The sequence below is a fragment of the Bacillus rossius genome, chromosome 8, assembly GCF_032445375.1.
Source record: "Bacillus rossius redtenbacheri isolate Brsri chromosome 8, Brsri_v3, whole genome shotgun sequence".
NCBI classification, from domain to species: domain Eukaryota; kingdom Metazoa; phylum Arthropoda; class Insecta; order Phasmatodea; family Bacillidae; genus Bacillus; species Bacillus rossius.
Window position 1 is genome coordinate 51,932,471 of NC_086336.1, and position 23,153 is coordinate 51,955,623.

Genomic DNA, 23,153 nt, shown 5'->3' on the forward strand with positions numbered 1-23,153 from the left:
AAACTCTTAATAACTACGTGAATTCAGAAATAAATGTTCATACTAACATACATACATAAATAATAGTGGAGGAAAAACCAAAGTCATTTAATAATTTTAATATATTGATTTTAACAATATTAAGTTGATCTAACAAACTAGAAGTTATCTACAACATGTATTCCAGTTATGAAAATGTATATTTTTATTACAGAATCCTATTTGAAAAAAAAGTAATTGAGTATAATTTAACATATGTTGAGGCATTATTTATTCATTCTTCAAGTTTAATAGCAATGAATTTTACAATTACTATTTTTAAAAAAATTTACGGAAATGATTAATTTTCAGTGGATTATGTTCACAGGATGTACACAAAAATCTGTATATAAATTTCCCTGACTTTTCCTTTTCTTTCCATGATCAAAATTACCCATTTCCTAGATGAAAATTTTAAAATAATTTATATATTTTGCATTTTTCTGAAAGAAATAAAGACAATACAGGCTCCACTATCCCTACAGCTGTACAAGTTCAAACAGAACTTTACATTCGCCATTTTAAAGTGTGTATGACCATACACTAAAACACCATCTGGAAAAAAAATGTTCAAAGTCTGGGTGATGGCAAACCAGAGCATGACATTTCCACTTCAAATTCCTATCACTGAGGAAAATTCCATGACTTTTCCAGGTTTTAAAGTGAATTCACTGATTTTTTTCCCTGACCAATTTCAACTTTCCTGGCTTTCCAGAATGTGGACAAGCTAGTTCATTAAAATTCCTTGAGTAGTTAATACATAGTTCCTTATCATTCATACCTGGTGGGTGAATGCTCACATCACTCACCTTCCACCATAGCAGTCCAGGTTCGATTCCTGATGGAAACAAATGGGGTTATGGAGACAAATGGGGTTGTTTCCCAAGTGGGAAATGTGGTGGCTGTTGCCATGAGCCAGTGGGCGGTCTAAAGAATAATCTTATTTTCCTCACCCATTTATTCCATCAATGCTACAATGTTGACGGGACTTCAGGTTCGGTCTCATGCACTACGTTGATTTATTAATTTTTTTCATCATTACTTTTTTTAAAGGGCTATTTCTAAAATTTTAACTCAATACCATCCTTGCATTTGCTGTTCAGACACAAATATTTACTTATTGGAACATCTTGGGTGTAAAATGTCAATACAGTAGAACCCTGTTATAATGTTCCTGCATATAATGTTTTCCTGCTCATAATGACATATTTTTAAAGTCCCAATATTTCCCCCATAAGGACAATGAAATTATTTCCTGCATATAACGTTCATAAATAGTGTAATTTCCTGCTTATAATGTTTGCTTTCTAACATTCAATAAATGGGGAAAAAATGTTTTAAAACCAAATTATTTCAACACTTATGATAAAAAGGTTCCTTTTTGTATGTTTATGTTTACAAACATTGCCATACAATACATGAAGTTTGTTAAAATACAATTTTATGCAATATACTGAAGGTACACAATGTTCATAGTTACGTGTCAGTTGGCACCCTTAGTCAACTCTTCTCTTCCTTAACATTCCAGTGGGTATTCAGATGCATGAAAATAGTCCTACGATATTTAAGTTACCAACCATTGAGCGAGGACATAACTAAAAGTGTTTTCTATTGCTTACTGTTATGTATAGACCACGCGGACATGGCGGCGGCTGATGCTCGACTGACTGAGTGACGCATCGGTCTATGTTGCCAACCTGAGTCACCAAATATCCTCATCCATACTATATACAACACTTCCCCCCATTTAATTTGTCACGTAATCATCTAACTTTCTTGGTGGCACTCGATGTCTCCTCGAGGACCTGTCCTGAGTACGGCCTAGTACAGAACTGGAAGGAAAACCCCTGAATGGAGGAGATCCTTGGGAGATCCCCGGGCTGTTTCCATATCCAGGCATCTCGGAAGCTGATTTTACGGGTGTCCCTGCTGCCGCTGTGGACTCATCTGCAGTCGTCCGACCCCGTTCGCCAGTTGGTTCTGCTGCTGTTATGGCCGCCGCTGCTGGCTGCTGCGTACCTTCACTGCTGGGGCGAACTCCGGATGCAAACTGGTGTGTCCGCTGCAAAAACGTCTGCTCCCTACAGGACACTGCCTCCCCAGGACACTGTCCCCTGTCTGGCTGGCTACTTCTTCGACGTAACTGATCGACGTGCCTCCTGTGTAAGCCTCCTTGCTCATCTTTGACCCCATATATCAGCAACCCTTCTACCCCAGAGATCCAGCCTGGTATCCACTTTGGGACTCTTCTATAATTCCGCAGCCACACTGCCTCACCTTCTCTGAAGTGTCGAACCCGCGTTGCTACCGTATTGTCCGCCTGACTTCTCTGAACTGTACCTGTTGCTGGATGGAGTTTTGTCAAAGCTGTCTGTAATGATCGCCCCATCAACAACTCCGCGGGAGTTTTCCAAGTGTTATTTTCCCCTTGTCTTGGCGTAGTGCGCCATGCCAACAGCGTCCGTGCTATTCGAGTTCGCCAGTCACCCAATACCAGTTTACGGAGTTTCACCTTGAAAGTTTGCACCGTCCTCTCCGCCAACCCATTACTCGAAGGATGATAGGGTGGTGCGAAAACCATGTCAATGCCATTATTTTTTAAAAACTGTGCCATCTCTTGGGATCGGAAGGCTGTCCCATTATCTGCCACCACAGTGTCTGGCAGTCCATGATAACTGAATATGTCTCGTAATTCTTGAATTACGGCTGTTGCAGTCATACTTCCCACTTGCCTGACCTCTGGCCACTTGGAATACGCATCGACTACAATGAGAAAATTAGCTCCTTGAAATGGTCCCGCAAAATCTATGTGCAATCGAGACCATGGTTTGTCAGCTGTGGGCCAGGCTACTGCTTTAACCTTAGGTGGATTATTTTGACACTGCTGACAACTTTTGCATTCCTTCACAACCTGTTCAATTGCAGCATCTAGTTTTGGCCACCAAAAGTAACTCCTTGCCAACGCTTTCATATGCACCACCCCATCATGGTTTGCATGAAGCATGCTCATCACCTCTGTCCGTAACTGTGGTGGGATTACTACCCTGGATCCCCACAACAAACACTCCTTGTGAACAGACAGTTCCAGCTTCCGTCGAACATAGGGCTGCATCTCCTCTGTCACTTGATCTGGCCATCCATTTTGTGTATATGTCAACACCTTGCACAGTAAATGATCCTTCCCAGTCTCTCTTGCTATTGTCTGTGGATCGACAAACACTTCCCCCGCTTCTTCCAGCATGAGAATTTCACTGGGACCTGGAACTGGGAATGCAGGTGACTGCAGAGGCAATCTGCTAAGGGCATCAGCATGCTGTATTTGGGTCCCTGGTCTGAATTCTAGTTCAAAATCATACATTCCTAACATCAAACTCCATCTCAACAATCGCGGTGAAATGGTATCTGGAACGGGCTGCTTGGGATGGAGAAGGTGCAAGAGTGGCTTATGGTCAGTCACAATCTTGAACTGTCTTCCGATCAAATATTGTTTAAATTTGGACACCCCAAAAATGACAGCCAAGGCCTCTTTGTCCACCTGCGCGTAGTTTCGTTCGCTCTTTTGTAGTGTCCTAGACCCAAATGCGATTGGAGCTTCCGTCCCATTACCCAGATCATGGGCCAGCACCGCCCCTACCCCATACTCAGATGCATCACATGTTAAAACTAAGGGTTTGTTTAGGTCATAGTGTATCAAGACTTGCTCCGATCGTAAAAGCTGCTTGGCCTCTTCAAACGCCCTTGCGTGTGCATCTGTCCAGCACCATGGAGTGTTGGCATCCAGCAGTCTGTGAAGAGGCTCTAATACATCTGCTTTGTGACAAAGAAATCTCTCATAAAAATTCAAGAGACCCAAAAATGCCTGGAGCTCTTTTTTGTTACTAGGTTCTGGCGCATCGTGAACTGCTTCAACCTTACTTGAAAGTGGATGGATACCCATCTTGTCAGTTCTGTGTCCCAGGAAAACAACTGAATCCACCCCCCAAACACATTTTTCACTCTTTAACCTAAGCCCTGCACTTTGCAACCGTCCCAGGACTTCACGGACACGACTCCAGTGCTCATTGTCACCTCCTCCGGATATTAATATATCATCAAGTAATACTACTGTACCAGGTATGCCAGCAAGCAAGGTGTCCATCAACCGCTGGAATATCGCTGGACCACTACTTATGCCAAATGGTAATCTCTTAACCTTGAACAACCCCTTCATGGTATTTACCGTAAGCAATTTTGCTGTGCCCTCATCTACAGTTACCTGCAAATATGCTTCCTCCAGATCCAGTTTTGAGAACAGCTGTCCTCCCTCTAGTACTGCTAGTGCTTCACTGACAGTGGGCAATGGGTACACACTAGTGTCACACACGCTGTTTACAGTGCCCTTATAGTTCCCGCAAAGCCGAATGGACCCGTCTTTCTTCAAAATGGGTATGACTGGAGTCGCCCAACCCGAAAGGTCCACTGGTTCATACACTCCACGCTGCACTAACCTATCTATTTCCTGGCTCACCTTGTCTCTCAAAGCAAATGGTATTGGCCGGCTCTTTTTAAACACAGGGTCACATTCTGGTGGAACTGTTATTGTCACTTGTGGTCCTACATATTTTCCCAGCTTATCTGCCTTAAACACATCCGGAAACTCCCTAACAATCCCTGCTGCCAAGTCTTCCCTAACCTTGTTCACCCCCACTAACTTAATTCCCAGAGGTGCAAACCAATCTCGTCCCAGCAAATTCGGCCCTTGTCCTTCCACCACTACCAACTCTAGGAGTACCGCTGACTCACGCCCCTTCAGTTGTACAGCAACTTCCATAACCCCCATCACCTGTAGATATTCGCTGGACCAGGTGCGTAATAACATGTCCTTCCTTGTCAGTGGAGGTTCCTGAGGCCACAGGGCCTTGTAAGTTCTCCCGCTGATAATCGATCGACCTGCCCCCGTGTCAACTTCCATCATCGCTGATTTCCCATCCAGCAACACTTCCACACACCACGGTTTCCTGGGCTGTTGTTCCCGCATATTGTACAGCGTATATTGCGTGGCAGCACCTTCCGAACAATCCTCTTCAAAATGCTGTACTTCCTGTGCCACTTCTCGTTGCGCTAGGTCGTTTGTTTTCGAAACTCCCTCATGCTTTTTTTTTGTGATACAAGCCCGCTCAATGTGTCCCCTCTTTTTACAGAACCGGCATACAGTGTTCCAAAGTCGGCACGTGTCTGCTGCGTGCTGCCCATTACAGCGCCAACATAGCTGGTTCTCGTTGTCTCTTCCCTTCCTTATCGCTTCCCTTTGTCTTCCCAGTGATATAGTGTTCGACTTAACCGAACCCGCCGGTTTTGAATATCTTGACACGCCATTGTTCACTTTGTGTACACTCTCTTCCACTATTGTACTGTCTCTCAAGTCCGCCATGTTCTGTCCAGTCGCCTCTGTTGCCATCGCAATATCCACTGCTTCTTTCAAGGTTAGTTTCTCTTTAACGAGGAGAGCCTGTTGCACTGATTTATCCCTTACGCCGCAAACGAGCCGGTCGCGAAGCATTCGGTCGAGGTCCGAGAAATTGCAGTGTGTACTCAGCCTTCGAAGCTCTGCTATGTACACGGCGATCGTCTCCCCATCTTTCTGATCGCGCTTCAAAAACTTAAAGTTTCCACAATTTCACTAGGCTTCGGGTGAAAGTGATTATTTAATATGGTGAAGACGTCCATCAAGGAAACCGACGCGGTCGACTTTGGTGATACTAGCGACGTCACCAGCCCGTACAAATCGGCGCCGCACACGGTATAAAACACTGCCCGCTTGGCCTCATCCTCCGTGATAGTGTTCGCGATAAAATAAAACTGTAACCGTTCGCGATAAGAATTCCACGATTCTTTCTCGGGCGCGAACTCTCCGATGGCTCCGATTAAGGCCATATTGTACACGAAATTGTTATCCGTTTTAACCTCGTCGCCAACTGTTATGTATAGACCACGCGGACATGGCGGCGGCTGATGCTCGACTGACTGAGTGACGCATCGGTCTATGTTGCCAACCTGAGTCACCAAATATCCTCATCCATACTATATACAGCACTTACAAATAATTTTTTTTTCATTCATACGTAGGAATCCCAAAATTAAAGATTTTCAGGTGGCGAAGGAGTAGACATTCTCACTCTTAATGTTGTCATCATGAATCGTGAGACAATTTTACAAAAAATGTGGCAGTGTATCTTTAAAGACAAACAAAATTTAACCAGGGAACAAGACAAAGTTGAAAAATTGTTGGCTTGTTTCAGAAAATTCATTTATCAAGTATACTATCTTTGGTTTTAACATTAAAGTTGTTTACATAGCTTGGTGAGTTCATTGGTACAAAGCTCAAACATTGTTAAGTGCTAAATTGAGATTTCCTGCTTATAATGTTTTTTTTCTTGTGCTCCCTTGAAAAACATTATAACAGGGTTCTACTGTATAGTGATGATAATTACGAAAACCTGCACCACTTTTTACACCATTAATATTACAATGAGTAAGTATCTGTTGAAAACGTCTGTGGCAAAACTACTAATGCAAGTGAGGTATCAAGTAATACTTTCGTAAATAGCCCTTGAATAAAGAGGAGAAACGTGAAAGATCAACACGGCTCGAGGGACGGAACCTCGAGGCGACGCTGAACTGCGGACGGCGGGACGGCGGGACGGCGGGACGGCGGGAAGGCGCCCCTTACTCCGTGCACGTGCTGAGGTAGTCGTGCACCATCCGGGCCAGCAGCTGGTCGCGCAGGCCCTCCGCCCGCCTCGCCACCGTCTGCACCAGCTCCTCCCGGTGGATCTCGTACAGCTCCATGGTGACCACCAACGCCACCTCGCACGGCACCTGCCGCGCCAGCCGGTGGAACCGCTCCACCAGGGGGACCAGGTCCTCGAACTCGTGCCGCGACGACAGGAAGCCGTCCACCTCCTGCTGGGCCTGTCCGGGGCGCAACATTCCTGCCGGACGTGGCACGACACCCAGGGCCGGCGCGTCCGTACAGGCGAACCAGGCGACCGCCTAGGGCGCCAAGTAGCTGGGGGCGGCGCAGCACCACATATAACAGCTCGTATAATATGTTTAACGATTATTGAAACTAGATGAAAATGGATTTTTGTAACAGTTTGGAATGTTTATATTGATATAAGTAATTATTTAAAGTCCACAGTGACCTGTTTATGATTTGTAATAAGTAAAAAAGTAAAAAAAAAGCCTGCTTACATTTGATTGTTGACAAAATCTTAGGCTTACGTGATATATTTTGAGGGAAGGAAATTTTTTTTTCGGGTGTCCGGCGGGGAAGGAGGGGGGGGGGGGGCGGCATTAAGGTTTTTCGCCTAGGGCGCCAATTTACCTTGCACCGGCCCTGACGACACCCTTCCCACCCCCCGACTAACTTTAACCTTACTGCGCTGGTTCGACATTATTTTTACACATTATTACAATATAATGTTACTAAAAAGTAAAAAAAAAAAATTCCAGTGACGAGATTTCAACCATGTCCCTTGAGGTTAACATGCGCACGCTCTACCGTTGTGCTGCAAAGTCTGTTCGGAAATTAGCTTGGAGAATATTACAGTCAGGGGCGCAACAGGGGGGGGTAAGGGTATTTTTCCCCCCCTCTGAAACCTTTAAGTGGGGGCAAACGGGGGCAAATAGAGTGCTGTGTAATCAATTTTTAGATAATAAAACTGTTTAAATAGCTCCATTTTCCACCTTGAAATACAAATTTTCCCGGGGGAGGACCCCCAGACCCCCCGCTTCAATAGGGAGGATCGATGATTCTTTATAAAAAGGTATATTGCTCCCCTTTAGAAATTTAGTTGTTGCACCCCTGATTACAGTGTAATGCCAGTTTTCTTACAGTTTTTTAAAATTTGTGATTACTTTTTACTATGACTATTTTAGTTCACCAAATATACTACACTGTAGTTTCACTATCATAAAGTTTTTTTTTGGCACACCAATATGTCTGGTATTTCCCTTAATGTTCACGAAAGCGACCAAAAACGGGTTTATTTATATTGCCACATGTGGGTCCGGGTGTAACGTTTCCGTTCATCGACTTCCGTTCCATTTTCACTCAATTACTCCTGCCAAATGCTGTATTCTGTGAGCTAAGATGTTTACACATCAAAAAAGAATGCACGTTAGTAAAACAAAACTGCTCTAAAATTAAGTTTCATGACTTTCAGCAGTCACTGGTTATTTAGGGACTTTTTCGCATCAGGCCAGTTTCAATACCACTCGTGTATAGCGCGCCCTCGTGTATAGTGCGCACCACGATTTTTGCAACAAATTCCAAAGAAAAAAAATTTATAATTTTTTTTCCCATAAATAAATTTTAATAACATTTTGTGGTACCTGTTAAGTAATTACTTATGAAACAAATGATTATTTAAATTGATGTGTGGTGATGTGTCAGGAAAATACTTAAATAAAATACTCTTCCACCTGAAAGCGAAACTTTTGTGGCCAACTGTACCATCTGAAACGACCGCGCAAGCTAAACTCTGCTGTGTAGACGGAAGATAATGAAGCGCTGTATCGTCACAACTGGTATGTGGACAGGAGGGAGGGAGGCAGGCAGGAACTGGACTACGACCATCAAGTAACCTTGACAGTTGACAGGACTAAACACCACCACTCCCGTCACCGTTGCTAAGCTGGTGCGGAGGACTAGATGACTCACCTCCAGCGCGCACGTGTGTGTGTGAGCGTGTGTAGGAGAGACCAGGTTGTGTGTGTGTGTGTGTGTGTGTGTGTGAAAGAGAGGCCTTGTTGCTTGTGCGTATGTGTGGGGTCACCCATCACCCGGCAGTTAATGTCTACCACTCCTCCTCCCCGCCTCCAGCCCTCAACTTTTTTTTTCCGTGTATAGCGCACATCCTTGATTTTTTTCCTTTTCTTGAGGGAAAAAAGGGCACGCTATACACGAGTATATACGGTACTTTTTTTGTCACCTGTGAACGCTCGAGCAATGTAAAGTAACCTACTGGAATGATTCCACCCAGATCAGCTTGGCACGGTTCTGTACAATGCCGACCAGGTTCATCGCCAGAGAATAGTTCAGTCAGTCGAACAGACCTCTCTAGCACGTGAGTACGTGGCCAATGAGGAAATGACAGAACATTTTTGATGCAGTGGATTTCCTGCATGAAGCGTCTGCTCTGCTGAAGGGTTCCTTCTGCGAGTGACTCTTGAGTCGCTGTGTTATTTGTGTTTTACTGTTGTCGAAATTGCTATTCTTTAAACAAAAAATAAAACATAGTTATTTATATATATATATATATATATATATATATATATATATGTCTAGTTTTCAATCATGCCATATGATGAGTATACATAAAAAAATTTCATTTTAAAATTTGAAATAATATTAAAACTAACTGAATGCATTCATTCTGATGTTTAAAGAAAAATGGAATTTATTTCTAACTAGTATAGACAATTATTTCATGTAAACTAAAAAAAAGTTTTGTTTGGCACATGAATATTCATTTGTGTTTGACAATACTTTCATAACACCTTCATAACTGTTAGATTTTCATAAGGATAGACTGGATATAACATTGCATCTTTTTACTACACAACGCTTTTACATCATGTAAACATAACAGCACACTACTGTTCCCGCTTCCGGTGAAGTTTTGCCAACTGCTGCTTGATAACAAAAACAACAATAACAAGTGATTTTTATCAAAGAGAAAATACTTTCTTCAAATTTTCAAGATACCGAAAACGGTACTGTAGATTCCCACAACCTTGCTAAAATAGTTTGAATTCTTGTTGATCCCTAACGCCTCCTGCATATTACCACAAAAAAAAAAAAAAAAAGAGGTCACCAAAAGTGCCGCCACCTCGCAAAGCGACCACGGAGAGCTCACCTCCCCGTTGATGAGATGCATGTAGTCATCAAAGTCCTGCACTCGCAGCTCGGGGCCAATCCTCTGGTCCTCCAGCACGTCCTTAATGCTCCGCTTGGCGGCGTCCACCATCTCCGGGAGTATTATCGGCTGAAACAAGCCCTAAAGTAACGATGATCTGAAGACTGTTGATACCTGCGTCACATTCTTCAATGCAGCTTGGCACTGTATTCAATGCTAGACAATTGCCACTGTAATGATGCGCATATCAAAATAAAAATTCACGTAAAAGAAAACAGCAATATACCAAATTTATGACTGTGTTACTTCAAATCATGCCATAATTTTTTTGCAGTTACTTCAAAACCACGCTAATCACACAATGTTACTTCGCGGGGAAGGTATATATATGTATATATAATTATTTTTTTAAACTAGAGTGAAAACTCACATAAGGATTGCACTAAGAATGAGCATAAAATGAGCAACCCGTACCCTGGTAAATGCGGTAACCTAATTTTTGCTGTTTTGTTTTCAGCATTACAGTAAACATGGGTTCAATCCCAGCCTTAATCAACTCACTTTCTTCTCATCTTGTCATTCAAATGATATATATTCATAGTAAAAACTTGCTGCAATATCCCAACTAGACCTAACAAATATTTTCTCATTTACACAAACCATCAGTCATGTAAGTTCTGCCATAGTAATCTGGAAGCCACCGGACAAACTGTGCGCAGCGCTCACCTTGAGCAGGGCGTTCGAACGGCAGTCCGCGTACAGGATGGTCTCCAGCCGGGGGAAGCTGCTGACTGCAGCTATCATGGCATCGATCACGCCCAGGAACACAGCCTCGAACCGGCTGAACGACGGCTCGAACATGATGCTGCTGTTTCGCTGCACCACGTGGATGACGAAGCCCGGGTTGTTGAACTGCACCGACACGTACATCGTCGCCGACACTCTGAACATGGCTCGTCAAAAGCATTCACCAGTGATGAGGTGGACTTGGGCACGATCCCCAACATTAGGATTCAACTTGCCAAAAGGACCACTAATAATATCTGAATATCATCTGTGTTTGCTTATATTTGGTCGTTCCCAAATGGTATACTTATAAAAATTTTATTAAATGCAATTTGTTATTTGACACGTACCAGTTACTTGTTACTAAGAATGCATGCCTCATATTCTTCTTAAGAAGATCCCTAAAGATGTAATGAACCTAGTGTGTGAAACTTTGAAGAATTGATTTGGCTGCTAATATTATTGAACATTAACAATGATCTATTAATTGATATTTTCTTGAATGGTATTATTTTTTACCAACTTTGTAATGTTTTCAACACGTAACCTTAGCAGACAAATTTACACACATAGTTTTGCCTTGTGTATTTCTTCACTAATGCAAAGCCAGCATTTAAGGGGCCTCCCTAGTAAAAATCTTTAGCGCGTTGGCCACTGGCCACGTGCTACAGCCAGTGGTTGGGCGGGGCGATATACCTGAGCCTGTCGCCTGCGCCGGGGTGGAGGGGGGAGAGGGCGTTTCAGCGAGGGGGGCGGAATAATGGGAGGGTTGGAGGGGAAGGCTCTTTTGTCATTGTGTGGAGTCCATTTGCTGCTCATACCTGCGTTATCAACGAACAAGATCGTGGCAAGAAAGGTGACTGTTTTTCCCTTTCGCTACATTCAACCAAAAGATAATGTTCTCGCATTGCCTTGCTTGCTTCCTGACAGTGTTTATTAACTTGAAACATTAAATTAGTGTTGCGATTCAGTCCATATCCATGAAATGCAAACAATCGTCAATTCTGTTTAAAACATGTATTTTTATTTTTTTAATTAACGTTCTACATAATTAAGAGATTTACATACATTACAAATAATGCTGTCACCAACAATCGATGCGTTAGCTTGTGTTTTCAGAAAAAATTTGCAAAAATTATATCATTAAAAAAATTTCCAACATTATACTTTCGAACTGACATTTGTGTGATGAATGGTTTTGCACGAACAGTTACGCTTTCATTCATAAGTCTTCCGCACCGCGACGAGAAATCACGTCCTACTAATAGATTGAGTAATAAAACTGGGAATAAAATGATGAAAATAATATTAAATATTTTTACTCTTAGACACAAATCAACTTTTGAAATCGCAATAACGACAAACAAATTTTTAACTTACTTCCTGAAGAAGTGCATGTCAAACTCACTTTAAAATTCTGTAAAGAAGAAAAAAATGTCAAGAACAAACAAGTGTTCCCACCAACGACACATCGTCAACTTTGTATTCTAGGGTTCACGTCGTATTTAGTTACACTAAATATTACTGCATATTATTATTTTCTGGCACTTATTACATGTTTAGCATTTTATTTTATTTTTTGCATATTTTTTTAATGACTTTAACGTTGCATAATATGATGAATAAGTATACACGAATGAACTGGAATCCCGTTCCGAGTTACATACAGATTGTTTACTACGAGCAGTGTAAATTTCTTAGCTGTTGCAACAGCGGCCTACAGGTTGATTCAGACTGCAGGCTTAGTCAGTCACGCTGAATCCACCTGAGTTCATATTTTATCCAAGACAAGTGCGGGTGGTATGGAAGAACTCAGTGTGCACTGTTGTGCTCAATGTGTCAGTGAAGTGTATAGCTGGAATCACGGGTGAAAATCTGTAGGATTCCCATGAGGCCCGCGGGATAACGTGAAGATTTTGCAAATGCAAGCGGGCCCCTTTAGACGGAATTTTTTATTTCAGGGAGGTTCGGTCCACCCTGAGATTCTCCCCTCCTCTCGGAATCTACGCATGCAGCTGGAATTAATTTTTAGCCAAGTACGTCATTTGGTGCTGTATTTAGGCTGTCAAAGAAGATACGAAATATGGCTGCTTTGATAAATGACGATAACTCCTTTTTATTGTGAAATAGTAGTCTACCCATCTACAAAGAAATCTCTAAATATACCACCACTACTGTTGGGGATTTTCTATACAAACTATCAAAATAATTTTGGTTTCGTCACTGTCACTAGCTGTTATTGTATCATACGAAAACATGTATGTTTTGTGTATTAATTTACGGTATTCATCTCTGTTAAAAAAAATCTTTTTCGATAATAGAGTGTAAGCAAGGTAGAATACAATGACTAATTTTAAAATAAAAATGGAATAAATTATTTTTTGCTTGCAGTAGTTCCAATTTTTGAATTAATTTAGTTGTTTGTTTAAAAAAAACCTTCTAAATTCAAAGAAACTACCTACTTCCTAAATAGATAAATAGTGCTTTAAGAGTTCACACGCTTTCATAAATATTTAAACGCCAACATTTCAAATGTAGATTTCACATAATGATAAACTCTTATCTATTTTCATGGTCACGCTTAATGGAAATAATACACAACAATTCGTCATATATGTTTTTTATGCTTTTAATAACTACTCTACACATGAGCAAATTTCAATATACATAAAACTGAGGAACTCTGCATTACATTTTTAATCTGTGTACGACACTAACAGAAATTGAAGCATAAAATAACATTTTTATTTTTTAATTAATAAGTATTTCATCAACGTGAGCTATGCTTTCATCTCAATGAAGCCACTCTACATAGAGGAAGTGCACATGTATTCAGTCTTAACAACAGACCCTCCAGATCACGGAGTAAACGAATGACTGGAATTCATAACATTACGCAGGGTTTTAAGACATATTTTCCCTTCTACTCAATCGCAACATCTCACTTAGCGCGTATAATGGTTTCAGTAAACATAACATAAAACATATTCGCCCCATGTACAGTAGAGGAAACAAAAATGTTTGGAACACTGTAAACTAATTGTATTGTCATTTCTGTAGTCGCTCGAAGCGGCAAACTATGTATCTTTGTTCAATAAAACTAAATATTAAAACAACAATAACATTACGTTCAAACAATTCGTTACGTGAAGTGAATGTAATAAAATACACAAGACAGTTACACACACCATTACCAAAACACAATCCCATAAAAATCATATTATATTACATGTCGACTTAAAATTATTATTATTCACCATGATAATTTCTTGCGGGTAGCCAGCAGCAAAGGGACACAATTTTTATTCATTTAATTAACTTTGACAAAACTTGTAAAACCTGGCATGAGCAAAGTAAGCTAATTCACAATTTTATTTTGCGTCAAAATATTAAACATCAACTAGTAATGAATTAAGTGTTTGCTTCGCTTGGTCGAACACCGAATATAGTCATTTCCAGGTATTAAACTGAATTTTGAAAGAGGGACTCAAGTTTCTGAACAAGTTGTTGACTTTCCTGATGATCCATCGACAGTTCATAAACGGTCTCATCGTCGGGATGTCGAGCTTGGGACCTTTTTCCTCACCATAGACCCGTGGTCTGTTCTACCATTCGCACAGCTATCCCAACCTATACAAATAGCCGAGTGCTACTACTCCCGTTGCTTCTATCATGGAGCTCGCCCGCAGTCGTACTTCCCTATCCAGCCTGCGTAATACACGCGTCCTACCTGCTAGCCGCCAAGAACGCGTCCATTTGTGAAAAAGCCTCACCCGCCAACAATACTAACTCATTAATTATAATATGCAAAACATAAAAACATTACATATGCGATAAAACAAAATTTGCTGCTATCATAAGCCGAAGAAAAAGAATCTATTTGAAATATAACATAGACAGATAAATCTAAAATAGAGTTATCGATAGTAATGTTTTAATAAACAGAATAATATATGTCGTATTGCACTAAATACGTGTTCTTACTGACAACCGAATTTAAAAATAATATAAATTACTTTTTTTTCTTTCAACCATAACCACATAGAAGATCAATACTTTTGATACAATTTTTTTTTGTATAATTATACGACAGGACTAAAAGTACATTGTACGTAATAAGTATTTGCTTATAGGAATTAATGCTGCAGAATATACGAATAGATTCAAATGCATAGAATTTTTTATATTGTCAAATTTCTTTGGCAATATGCATATAACAAAAGATTGAATTTGAAATGAATTATCTGTTTTTAACTACAAATATAATTTTATCATATCTCACTTTTATTCAAACTTAAGAGTGTCATTTTCAACAAAAAATAGCCACAACTTCACTTAAAAATATTTTAACTTGATACTTATACTGTATAACTTTTGATGAAATTAAATGTTAAGAGGTTCATTTAAGTTTGTAAGGAAACATAAATATAACGTTCAAAATAAATAACAAAAGTTTTGTCTAGTTAGGAGCTCCGCGTCATGCAAATAAAGGAAAGTTAAACTTTTCAGTATACTGCTGCAATAATTATAGATGAAAACATTATTAATTCATTACTTTATTTCCCGTTTGAAGAAAATAAATCGAAAAGTGCTATACCGAAAGTATGAAGTTGAAGTTCAATATTGCTTGTCAAGTAAGTTCAATAACAAAATTTAAAAAAAAAAAAAATTGGTTTCTTGAATCTACTTTTTTCAGAAAAGTATACATACATACAATATTATTTAAAATAAAAATTTTTAGTCCTTGAGTATAAATTTACTGAAATATTTTTTTAGTTAGTTAATTTTTCATGCGAAGAAATATTTAATTGTTAAAATCACGAGAACATAATTTATTACATTTATGTATTCCAAAAGCTTATGTTAAAGATCGACTATATGCTATTCAATTTGCCCAAGAATTTTACTGCAATAGGAAAGCATTACAAAAACACAATTTAACTAATGTAGGTATTATCACAATAAGTTATGTTCATAAACTATATTAATGGGAAACAAATATTTATCATTTAATGATATGCAACTTTTTCCTTTGAGGTAAAAATTGAGGTATATTTAATGTAACAAGTAAATCCTCTCATAAAATTTACTGAAACTAATATTCTTCATTGTTCGTCATATTATGATTCCAAACAGTTTGAATCAACTGAAACATGAAATAAAATAGTAAGGTTAACCATGAGGTGTGGAAGTAATTAGAGATTGATTTGTAAAATGTTTTAAAAATTTCTCATGAAATATTGTGATTATTATGTTCGTAAATAATGTAAAAAAAAATTCAATACATGAAATTCAACACATACTTTGCATTGCAAGTTATTAAACATATATTTTAAAAACACATGTGCGTATCTAAGTCGAATTGTAATGTAATACATGATGAACATTACCGATACAACTTCCCTTCCAAATAACTTTCACCCAAAGATAAGGCCGCGGACAAATTATACACACTGGTCGCACGAGGAGCTGAAATAAGTCATATAAGAAAGCGCCGGAGTAATTCTTTTCAAGCCAAAGCTAAAAGTAATGGATGTTGTTTGTCTAAAGCAGGCAGTGAAATGACATACAAGTTTACAGAATAGCCATATAAGATCTTTGACGCTTCTTATCCGTCAGTGGACTGTACGCAAAGAACCAACTGCATCATGGCCCGCCGCCAGTTTTATACTTACGTATGAATACACTTGTAAACATTGGTTTGTGTACTTATGTATGTTGCCGACATCGATAGGTATTCTTTGGCAGCTCGATGTAGATTCATTCGAACACGTTTGCGCTAAACACGACATATTTTTACATAAGAGTGACATCGCGCACTGAAAAAAGTTGCAGGTCTATAACGCAACAGTGATACAAATATTACATAGTTCAAACATTTTCTGGAGCACGACATTCACTTTGGGTAATGCTAAGCTACTTGATAGGTACACTTTACCCGCTTTAAAAGTGATAACTTAAAAAAAGTGTACATGGAAGCAGACTCAGCCATATGTTTATTGCTGTTGTATTTGTCATAAACCTACTACATTCAATACGGCCTGTAAGTAGAACCCATGTTTTTTTTACGACTTGTGTACAACCTGTGGTTTTAAAGCGAATTTATATTCTTAGTTAACTAACGTCTATCATATTTGGGTTCAATTTTTTTTCTAGATTGCTATATTGTTATATGTGTGTATATATATATATATATATATATATATATATATATATATATATATATATATATATATATATATATATATATATAAGTATTACTTCAACGGAAATATCTAGTAATAAAAATAAATGAAAAAAAGCATGAAAGATTAAGGATTATTCTTTTTTCAACAACAAATAATTTATGGTTTAACTGCTTTGTGTACTATATAAAAACAGAACAAGCTTTCAAAATTTCACAATTTCTTTGATTATCCGTTATAGTTATGTTTTGTTTTAACTCATAAATATTTAAGTTTATTGGCAACGTCACGAGTGTACAATAATTTATTTCACACCGCTCCGGGTTGCAGGTAAAGTAACAGGCATGCAATTTGATCAGAAACGCGTTCTACTTATTCAGGCCCTTTAATTGGGAGTGACGGACCATGTGCCAAATATGTAACAATTATAAGTAGGTGAAGTATTAAAAAATAAAGAACTTGAATGCGAAATAATGCATCTAACAAAAATAATTTGCAAGGTTCTCTCGTGGATGTTGTAATGTGTGGGCAATATTTACTTAATTTTGTTTTTTGGATAAATTAATTGTGGTTAGTAAAATTTTAATAATTTTGTATAATTGCTGTAAAAAAATTATTTCTGCCCTTATTAATTAATCGAGCTGTAGAAATAAGGTTATCTGAAAATTTACGTCATCTTTATTAAACATTGCCACTAATTATACTTTTTAACTTCAAAATGGTTTTTGAATTTTGTAATTAATAACGTGCCATCCATAACTACATATGTGAGCGATCGGTCACTGACCCCATCTTCAATCCTCCTCGTGACTCCTGCGCCAGGAGGAACATTTATATACTTCTGACTAGCTTATTTAATATAGAACTTCCATAGTTTTTATTTTTTATTTATCATTCCATGAACATTTTTAAAACAGTGCAGACAATCTATCTAACCAAAAAGCATAGCAAAATGACATTTAGTTTTCAAAATATGATTTTTCTTTTAATTTAAGATACATTTTATATAAACCTACATTTTTAAGTTTCAAAACTGTTGTAAATAGTTAACCATTTGGTTAATACCAGTATAAAATTTTTCCCCGGTGTTGTAAGATGTGTAAAATCATTTTGGAAAACTAAAATAATTTTAAAAAATATTGGGTAGTATAGTAATTGTTTTTTTGAATTTTTATTAAAAATAGAAGGAAAAACAATGAAGTGTATTTTCATGTTAAAAGTTAAATATAAATTTTGTCGAATTAGCTAGCGAGACTGTAAAGCCACCAATAAATAGTTTGTACGACAACTTTCAATGTGTTGATTGATCAGTTTCTATACTTTATTTCGTAATACATGATCTAGTATGGTAAGCTTTAGGATATTTGTAGTTTAAACAAAAGCAATGTTTAGAGATACACGAATATAGTCACAGAGTAAGTCGAGCACATGGTACTGTGGTGAGGCACACTAAAAACAATTCTGAGAATTTCTTTCGGTCACGGGATTATCTTTTACCGTTGCCAGTTGTGGGTTGTCTCCCTCTCACGCACGCACACACACACACAGGTAGCCTGCCTCCCCTCCGGTCACGGGTTCCCCCACCAAGCTACCTGAGCTGTGGGCTGCGAGCTGGCTTCGCCGAGCGGCAGCACGAGACGGTGGAAAACTTTCAGGATTTGCAGAAATTGCGGAAAAGAAATCTCGGAATTTAAAGCGATGACTATATGTTTTAAATACATGAATTTCTTCAGAAAAAAATTATCTTTTTTTCTAGACTTGTACTTTTTTTCTGTCATTCTCCTAAGCAGTATAAAATGGCCCCAAAGTTGGACAAGTTGGTGATTTTTTATTTCATATTTTGATAGAAAAAAACAAAAATGTAAACGTATACAGACAATTCGTGTAGTATCTTCTCGTGGGTGAAAAATTTTCAGATTCGTAGTGTCGATTAATAAAGTCCCATCATTATTTTAAAAACATAGTGTTCTGCTAACTTCTGATGCTACTAGGGAGGCCCCTTAAGCACAAAATTGGAGTAAGTGAAAACTGATCTCTCAAAATACACAGGGGTAGTTTAGCGATAAAAACATTAAATTAATTACCTTTTTCTCTTTATCAAAATAAATAGTTGTTTAAAATATGTTTAAGTATAAAACAATCACCTGTAAATAATAGGCCCTATGTCTACATGTTTCTGGACTCAGAAAGGATAGTTTAAAAAATATGTTTCTTTGCATGTGCACCGATTTTATGAATGCCTAGTCCTCACCTTGACCCCACAGATGAACTGAGTAAAGTCCTGAATAGATGCTACACATAGAGACTGTAGCTGGTACGTCATCAGGGCAGCGATGCAATTGTAAAAGCGTTTCAGTTTCACTTTCTGTTCAGGAGCTGGAAGAAGTTTCTTCTTATTGCCCTTGAAAAATAATATACGAATACATTATTTTTATGAAAGGATAAAGATTTTTTTTATGTACAAGATAAATAGTTTTATCAAATCAGATGATATAGAATCCACTGTTGCCAGCTTATAAATGGATATCACAAAATTATGGTTTGTAACTTTACCCAATTACACAGGCCTGCGATGAAAAAATTGTTTGGAATTTAAAGGGTGATTCTTAAGTATTTTAGTGTGCTCAATTCAGGAAAAATATTTTAAAAAGTCCATCACGTACAGTTTTTTTACAAAATATACTTACCGTACAATTGTTATATTACAATTTTCCCCTCAGGAGTAAATGCATACACTAATGTTTTCTGATTTTGTATATTTATAATTATAATTGCGGGGTGTAATTAGTTTTAATTGTTTTAAAGATTTCTGGTATAAAAGCATTAAAGTTCAAGAGCAGGTGATAAAGATGACTTTCGGTAGAGGAATGAGAGCAGCCAGGGTGAAGAGGTTCTTGGCCGCCAGACAGCCAAGAACATGTTCAATCAGGTTCTAACAGGATTTTTCATGTTCTGTCCTTCTCGTTCATAGCACTTCTTACTTTCCTTCTATCATTCTTCCCTTGGTGTGCCGACCTCCGTAGCGTAGTCGGATGCACACCGGCTTACGGTGCGAGGGGTTCTGGGTTCGAGTCCCGGGTAAGGCATGGGTGTTATTTACAAGCTACAAATTGATTGATTAGGGCATGATAATGATTCGAATATGGACGAATTGTACAGAGATTTTATTGATAAGATATGATAAAAGAAAAAAAAGCTTCGTATAAGGACACGCTCATTTCTGGCTGAACGGGTACCCCCCAAGGCCATAACTATCAAGGTAGAAGAAGAAGGTTCCCTTGGTGTTGACACAGTTAACGTGGTCTTAACAGTCGTATAAAATCTAATTTGCTCTTGGTTTTGTTTGTGTGTGTTTTTTGTTTTTTTGACCACTGACTTATTTATTTATTTATAAAATGACCTCCAGAGGATGTCGTGTTTCTCCTGATAAGTTTTGTTATATTTGTGGAAGTTTTATTGTGAAAAAACAACAGAGAAATATTACTGATTTTGTGAAAACAGCGTATTTTGCCTATTTTGGTATGAAGCTAGGGGACCAAGACAAATCGTGGGCACCACATAAAGTGTGTTCTATTTGTGTAGAAGAACTTCGTCAGTGGACCCAAGGTAAGAAAAAATCTTTTCGATTTGGAATCCCCATGATCTGGAGAGAGCCTCGTAATCATTCAGATGATTGCTATTTTTGTTCTTGCGATATTCAAGGTTACAATTTTATTAATAAGAAACAGATTTTTTATCCAAATATTCAGAGTGCTATGTGTCCTGTTCCCCATGGTCCAGATATTCCAGTACCCGTTGCTCCAAAGTCATTAGATGATATATCACTACCAGAAACATCTGAAGAAGAAATCACTGTTTCAGGTGATGAAGAATTCTATATACCTCAAAGTGAACCTCAACTGTTTTCCCAATGTGAATTGAACGATTTGATCAGGGATTTAAGTTTATCTAAAGAATCTGCTGAGTTGCTATCTTCTCGACTGAAAGAAAAAAATTTATTAGCTCCAGGTACTTCTTTCTACTGGTACAGAAACCGTGAAAAACATTTCACTCCATTCTTCACTCAGCATGAGGAACTGGTTTACTGCCATAATATAACAGCGTTAATGGGTATGTTTAATATTGAGTATAATAGCAATGAATGGCGTCTTTTCCTTGACTCGTCAAAGAGAAGTTTTAAAGGCGTACTTCTGCACAATGGTAATAAGTATGCATCAGTACCAGTAGCCCACTCTGTTTACTTGAAAGAGCGTTATGAAAATTTAGAAATGATATTGTCAAAGATTAATTATAATGAACATATGTGGACGATTTGTGGAGATTTAAAAGTGATCTCGATGTTACTGGGACAGCAGGGAGGGTACACAAAATTCCCATGCTTTAAATGTGAATGGGACAGTAGAGGTAAAAGTTCACATTGGATTAGAAAGGAGTGGCCAAGAAGAGAAGCATTAGTACCAGGAGTTAAAAACGTGTTAAGAGAAAATCTTGTCGAACCAGAGAAAGTTCTTCTGCCCCCACTCCACATTAAATTGGGTATTATGAAGCAATTCGTCAAAGCATTGCCAAAAGATGGCCCGTGTTTCAAATACTTGGGAGAAAAGTTTCCAGGATTGTCTGAGGCGAAATTGAAAGAGGGCATTTTTGTCGGCCCTGATATTCGTAAGTTGATGAAAGATGATGTGTTTGAGACGAAAATGAATATAACAGAAAAAGAGGCTTGGCTTTCTTTGAAAGAGGTAATAACCAAGTTTCTAGGAAATTATAAGGACCCTAACTACATGTTCATTGTAGAGAATATGCTGACTAAACTGAAAAATCTGGGTTGTTCGATGAGTTTAAAACTTCACTTCCTGAATTCCCATCTTGACTACTTCCCACAAAACCTAGGAGCTGTGAGTGAGGAACAGGGTGAAAGATTTCACCAAGACGTGAAAGAAATGGAAAGGAGGTATCAAGGTCGATGGAACATTACTATGATTGCTGACTACTGTTGGATGCTGAAGAGGGACTGGTAAATATGTATTAAACGGATTAGCGCCAAAAAAAATCGTACAAATATGAAATAACTTTCATTATATGCTATCTTACGTACTCTCTTCAGAACCGCCTGCGGAGATAAAAAATTCCAATTACTTTAGGAGATATCGAATTTTTTAATCTTCATTTTTTGGCGATTTTTTTTAAAAAAAAATTTAAAAATCCGAAAATACCTTTATTCTGTGCTCTTAAACTTCCTCTTTTCATTAAACCCGGCTGAGATAAGAAATTCCAAATACTTTTGGAGATATCGAATTTTTTAATTTTCATCCTGTGCACTCGTGCGGCGATAACGGTTGCTTGTTTACAAGTATCTTTTTTTTTTTTGCGATGTTCCCGAACGGAGATACCTAAGATGCACATAGAGTTCTGCCATTCCCGATTACACCCGAACAATTCTTCTTCGGCCAACCTCGGGTTTATTTATTAATATTTCTCTGTTTATTTTAATGTAGCTATACTAACCTAACTAACCATCCAAATGGTTTTAAAGTGTTTTAATGTAGCTAACCTATCCGACCACTTTTAATATTTCAATTCATTTTTCCTGCGCAAAAATAAATAAATCCCGAGGTTGGCCGAAGGTGAATATTCGGGTGTAATCGGGAATGGCAGAACTTTATGTGGATCTTAGGACTCTCACGTAAACGAATACATCATGTAAAAAGAAACTTACGTGAGTTTATTCTGTTCATCCTTTTTCCCGGTTTGTTAGGTCAGGTCAGCTACATTATAAATACTTTAAAACTAAACAACCAATAAAATTAATTTTATTATTTTTAATGTCTGTTCAGTTTCAAAGTATTTATAATGTAGCTGACCTGACCTAATCTACCTTTGTCCCATTTTGTTAGGTCAGGTCAGTTACATTATAAATACTTAAAACTATACAACATGTAAAATAAATTGATATTATTTTTAATTTCGGTTTATTTTGAAGTATTTATAATGTAACTAACCTTACCTAATGGAAAATTTATGTTATTTAGACATTCACGCGCACACGGCAAAATATAAAATGGCGACGGTCAAATTATTACACACGTCTGGTATAGCAAAATAAGAACGGCCATATCTCCAAAAGTATTTGGAATTTTTTATCTCCGCAGGCGGTTCTGAAAAGAGGACGTAAGATAGCATATAATGAAAGTTATTTCATATTTCTAAGATTTTTTTTGGCGCTAATCCGTACAATACATATTTACCGAGGGACTTACCGGAC

General features: G+C 38.1%; 1 protein-coding gene across 1 annotated transcript in view; it reads right to left on the reverse strand.

The window, feature by feature from the left end:
* LOC134535373 (dynein axonemal heavy chain 7-like) overlaps positions 1-23,153 on the reverse strand; it is a 145,720-nt gene that overhangs the window by 111,961 nt on the left and 10,606 nt on the right. Inside the window, exons 5-8 of the mRNA XM_063374446.1 lie at positions 19,143-19,292; positions 10,647-10,832; positions 9,921-10,049; positions 6,728-6,969 (exon numbers count right to left, since the gene is read on the reverse strand). Of these exons, the coding sequence (XP_063230516.1) occupies positions 6,728-6,969; positions 9,921-10,049; positions 10,647-10,832; positions 19,143-19,292 (707 nt within the window). The remainder of the gene's footprint in view (positions 1-6,727; positions 6,970-9,920; positions 10,050-10,646; positions 10,833-19,142; positions 19,293-23,153) is intronic.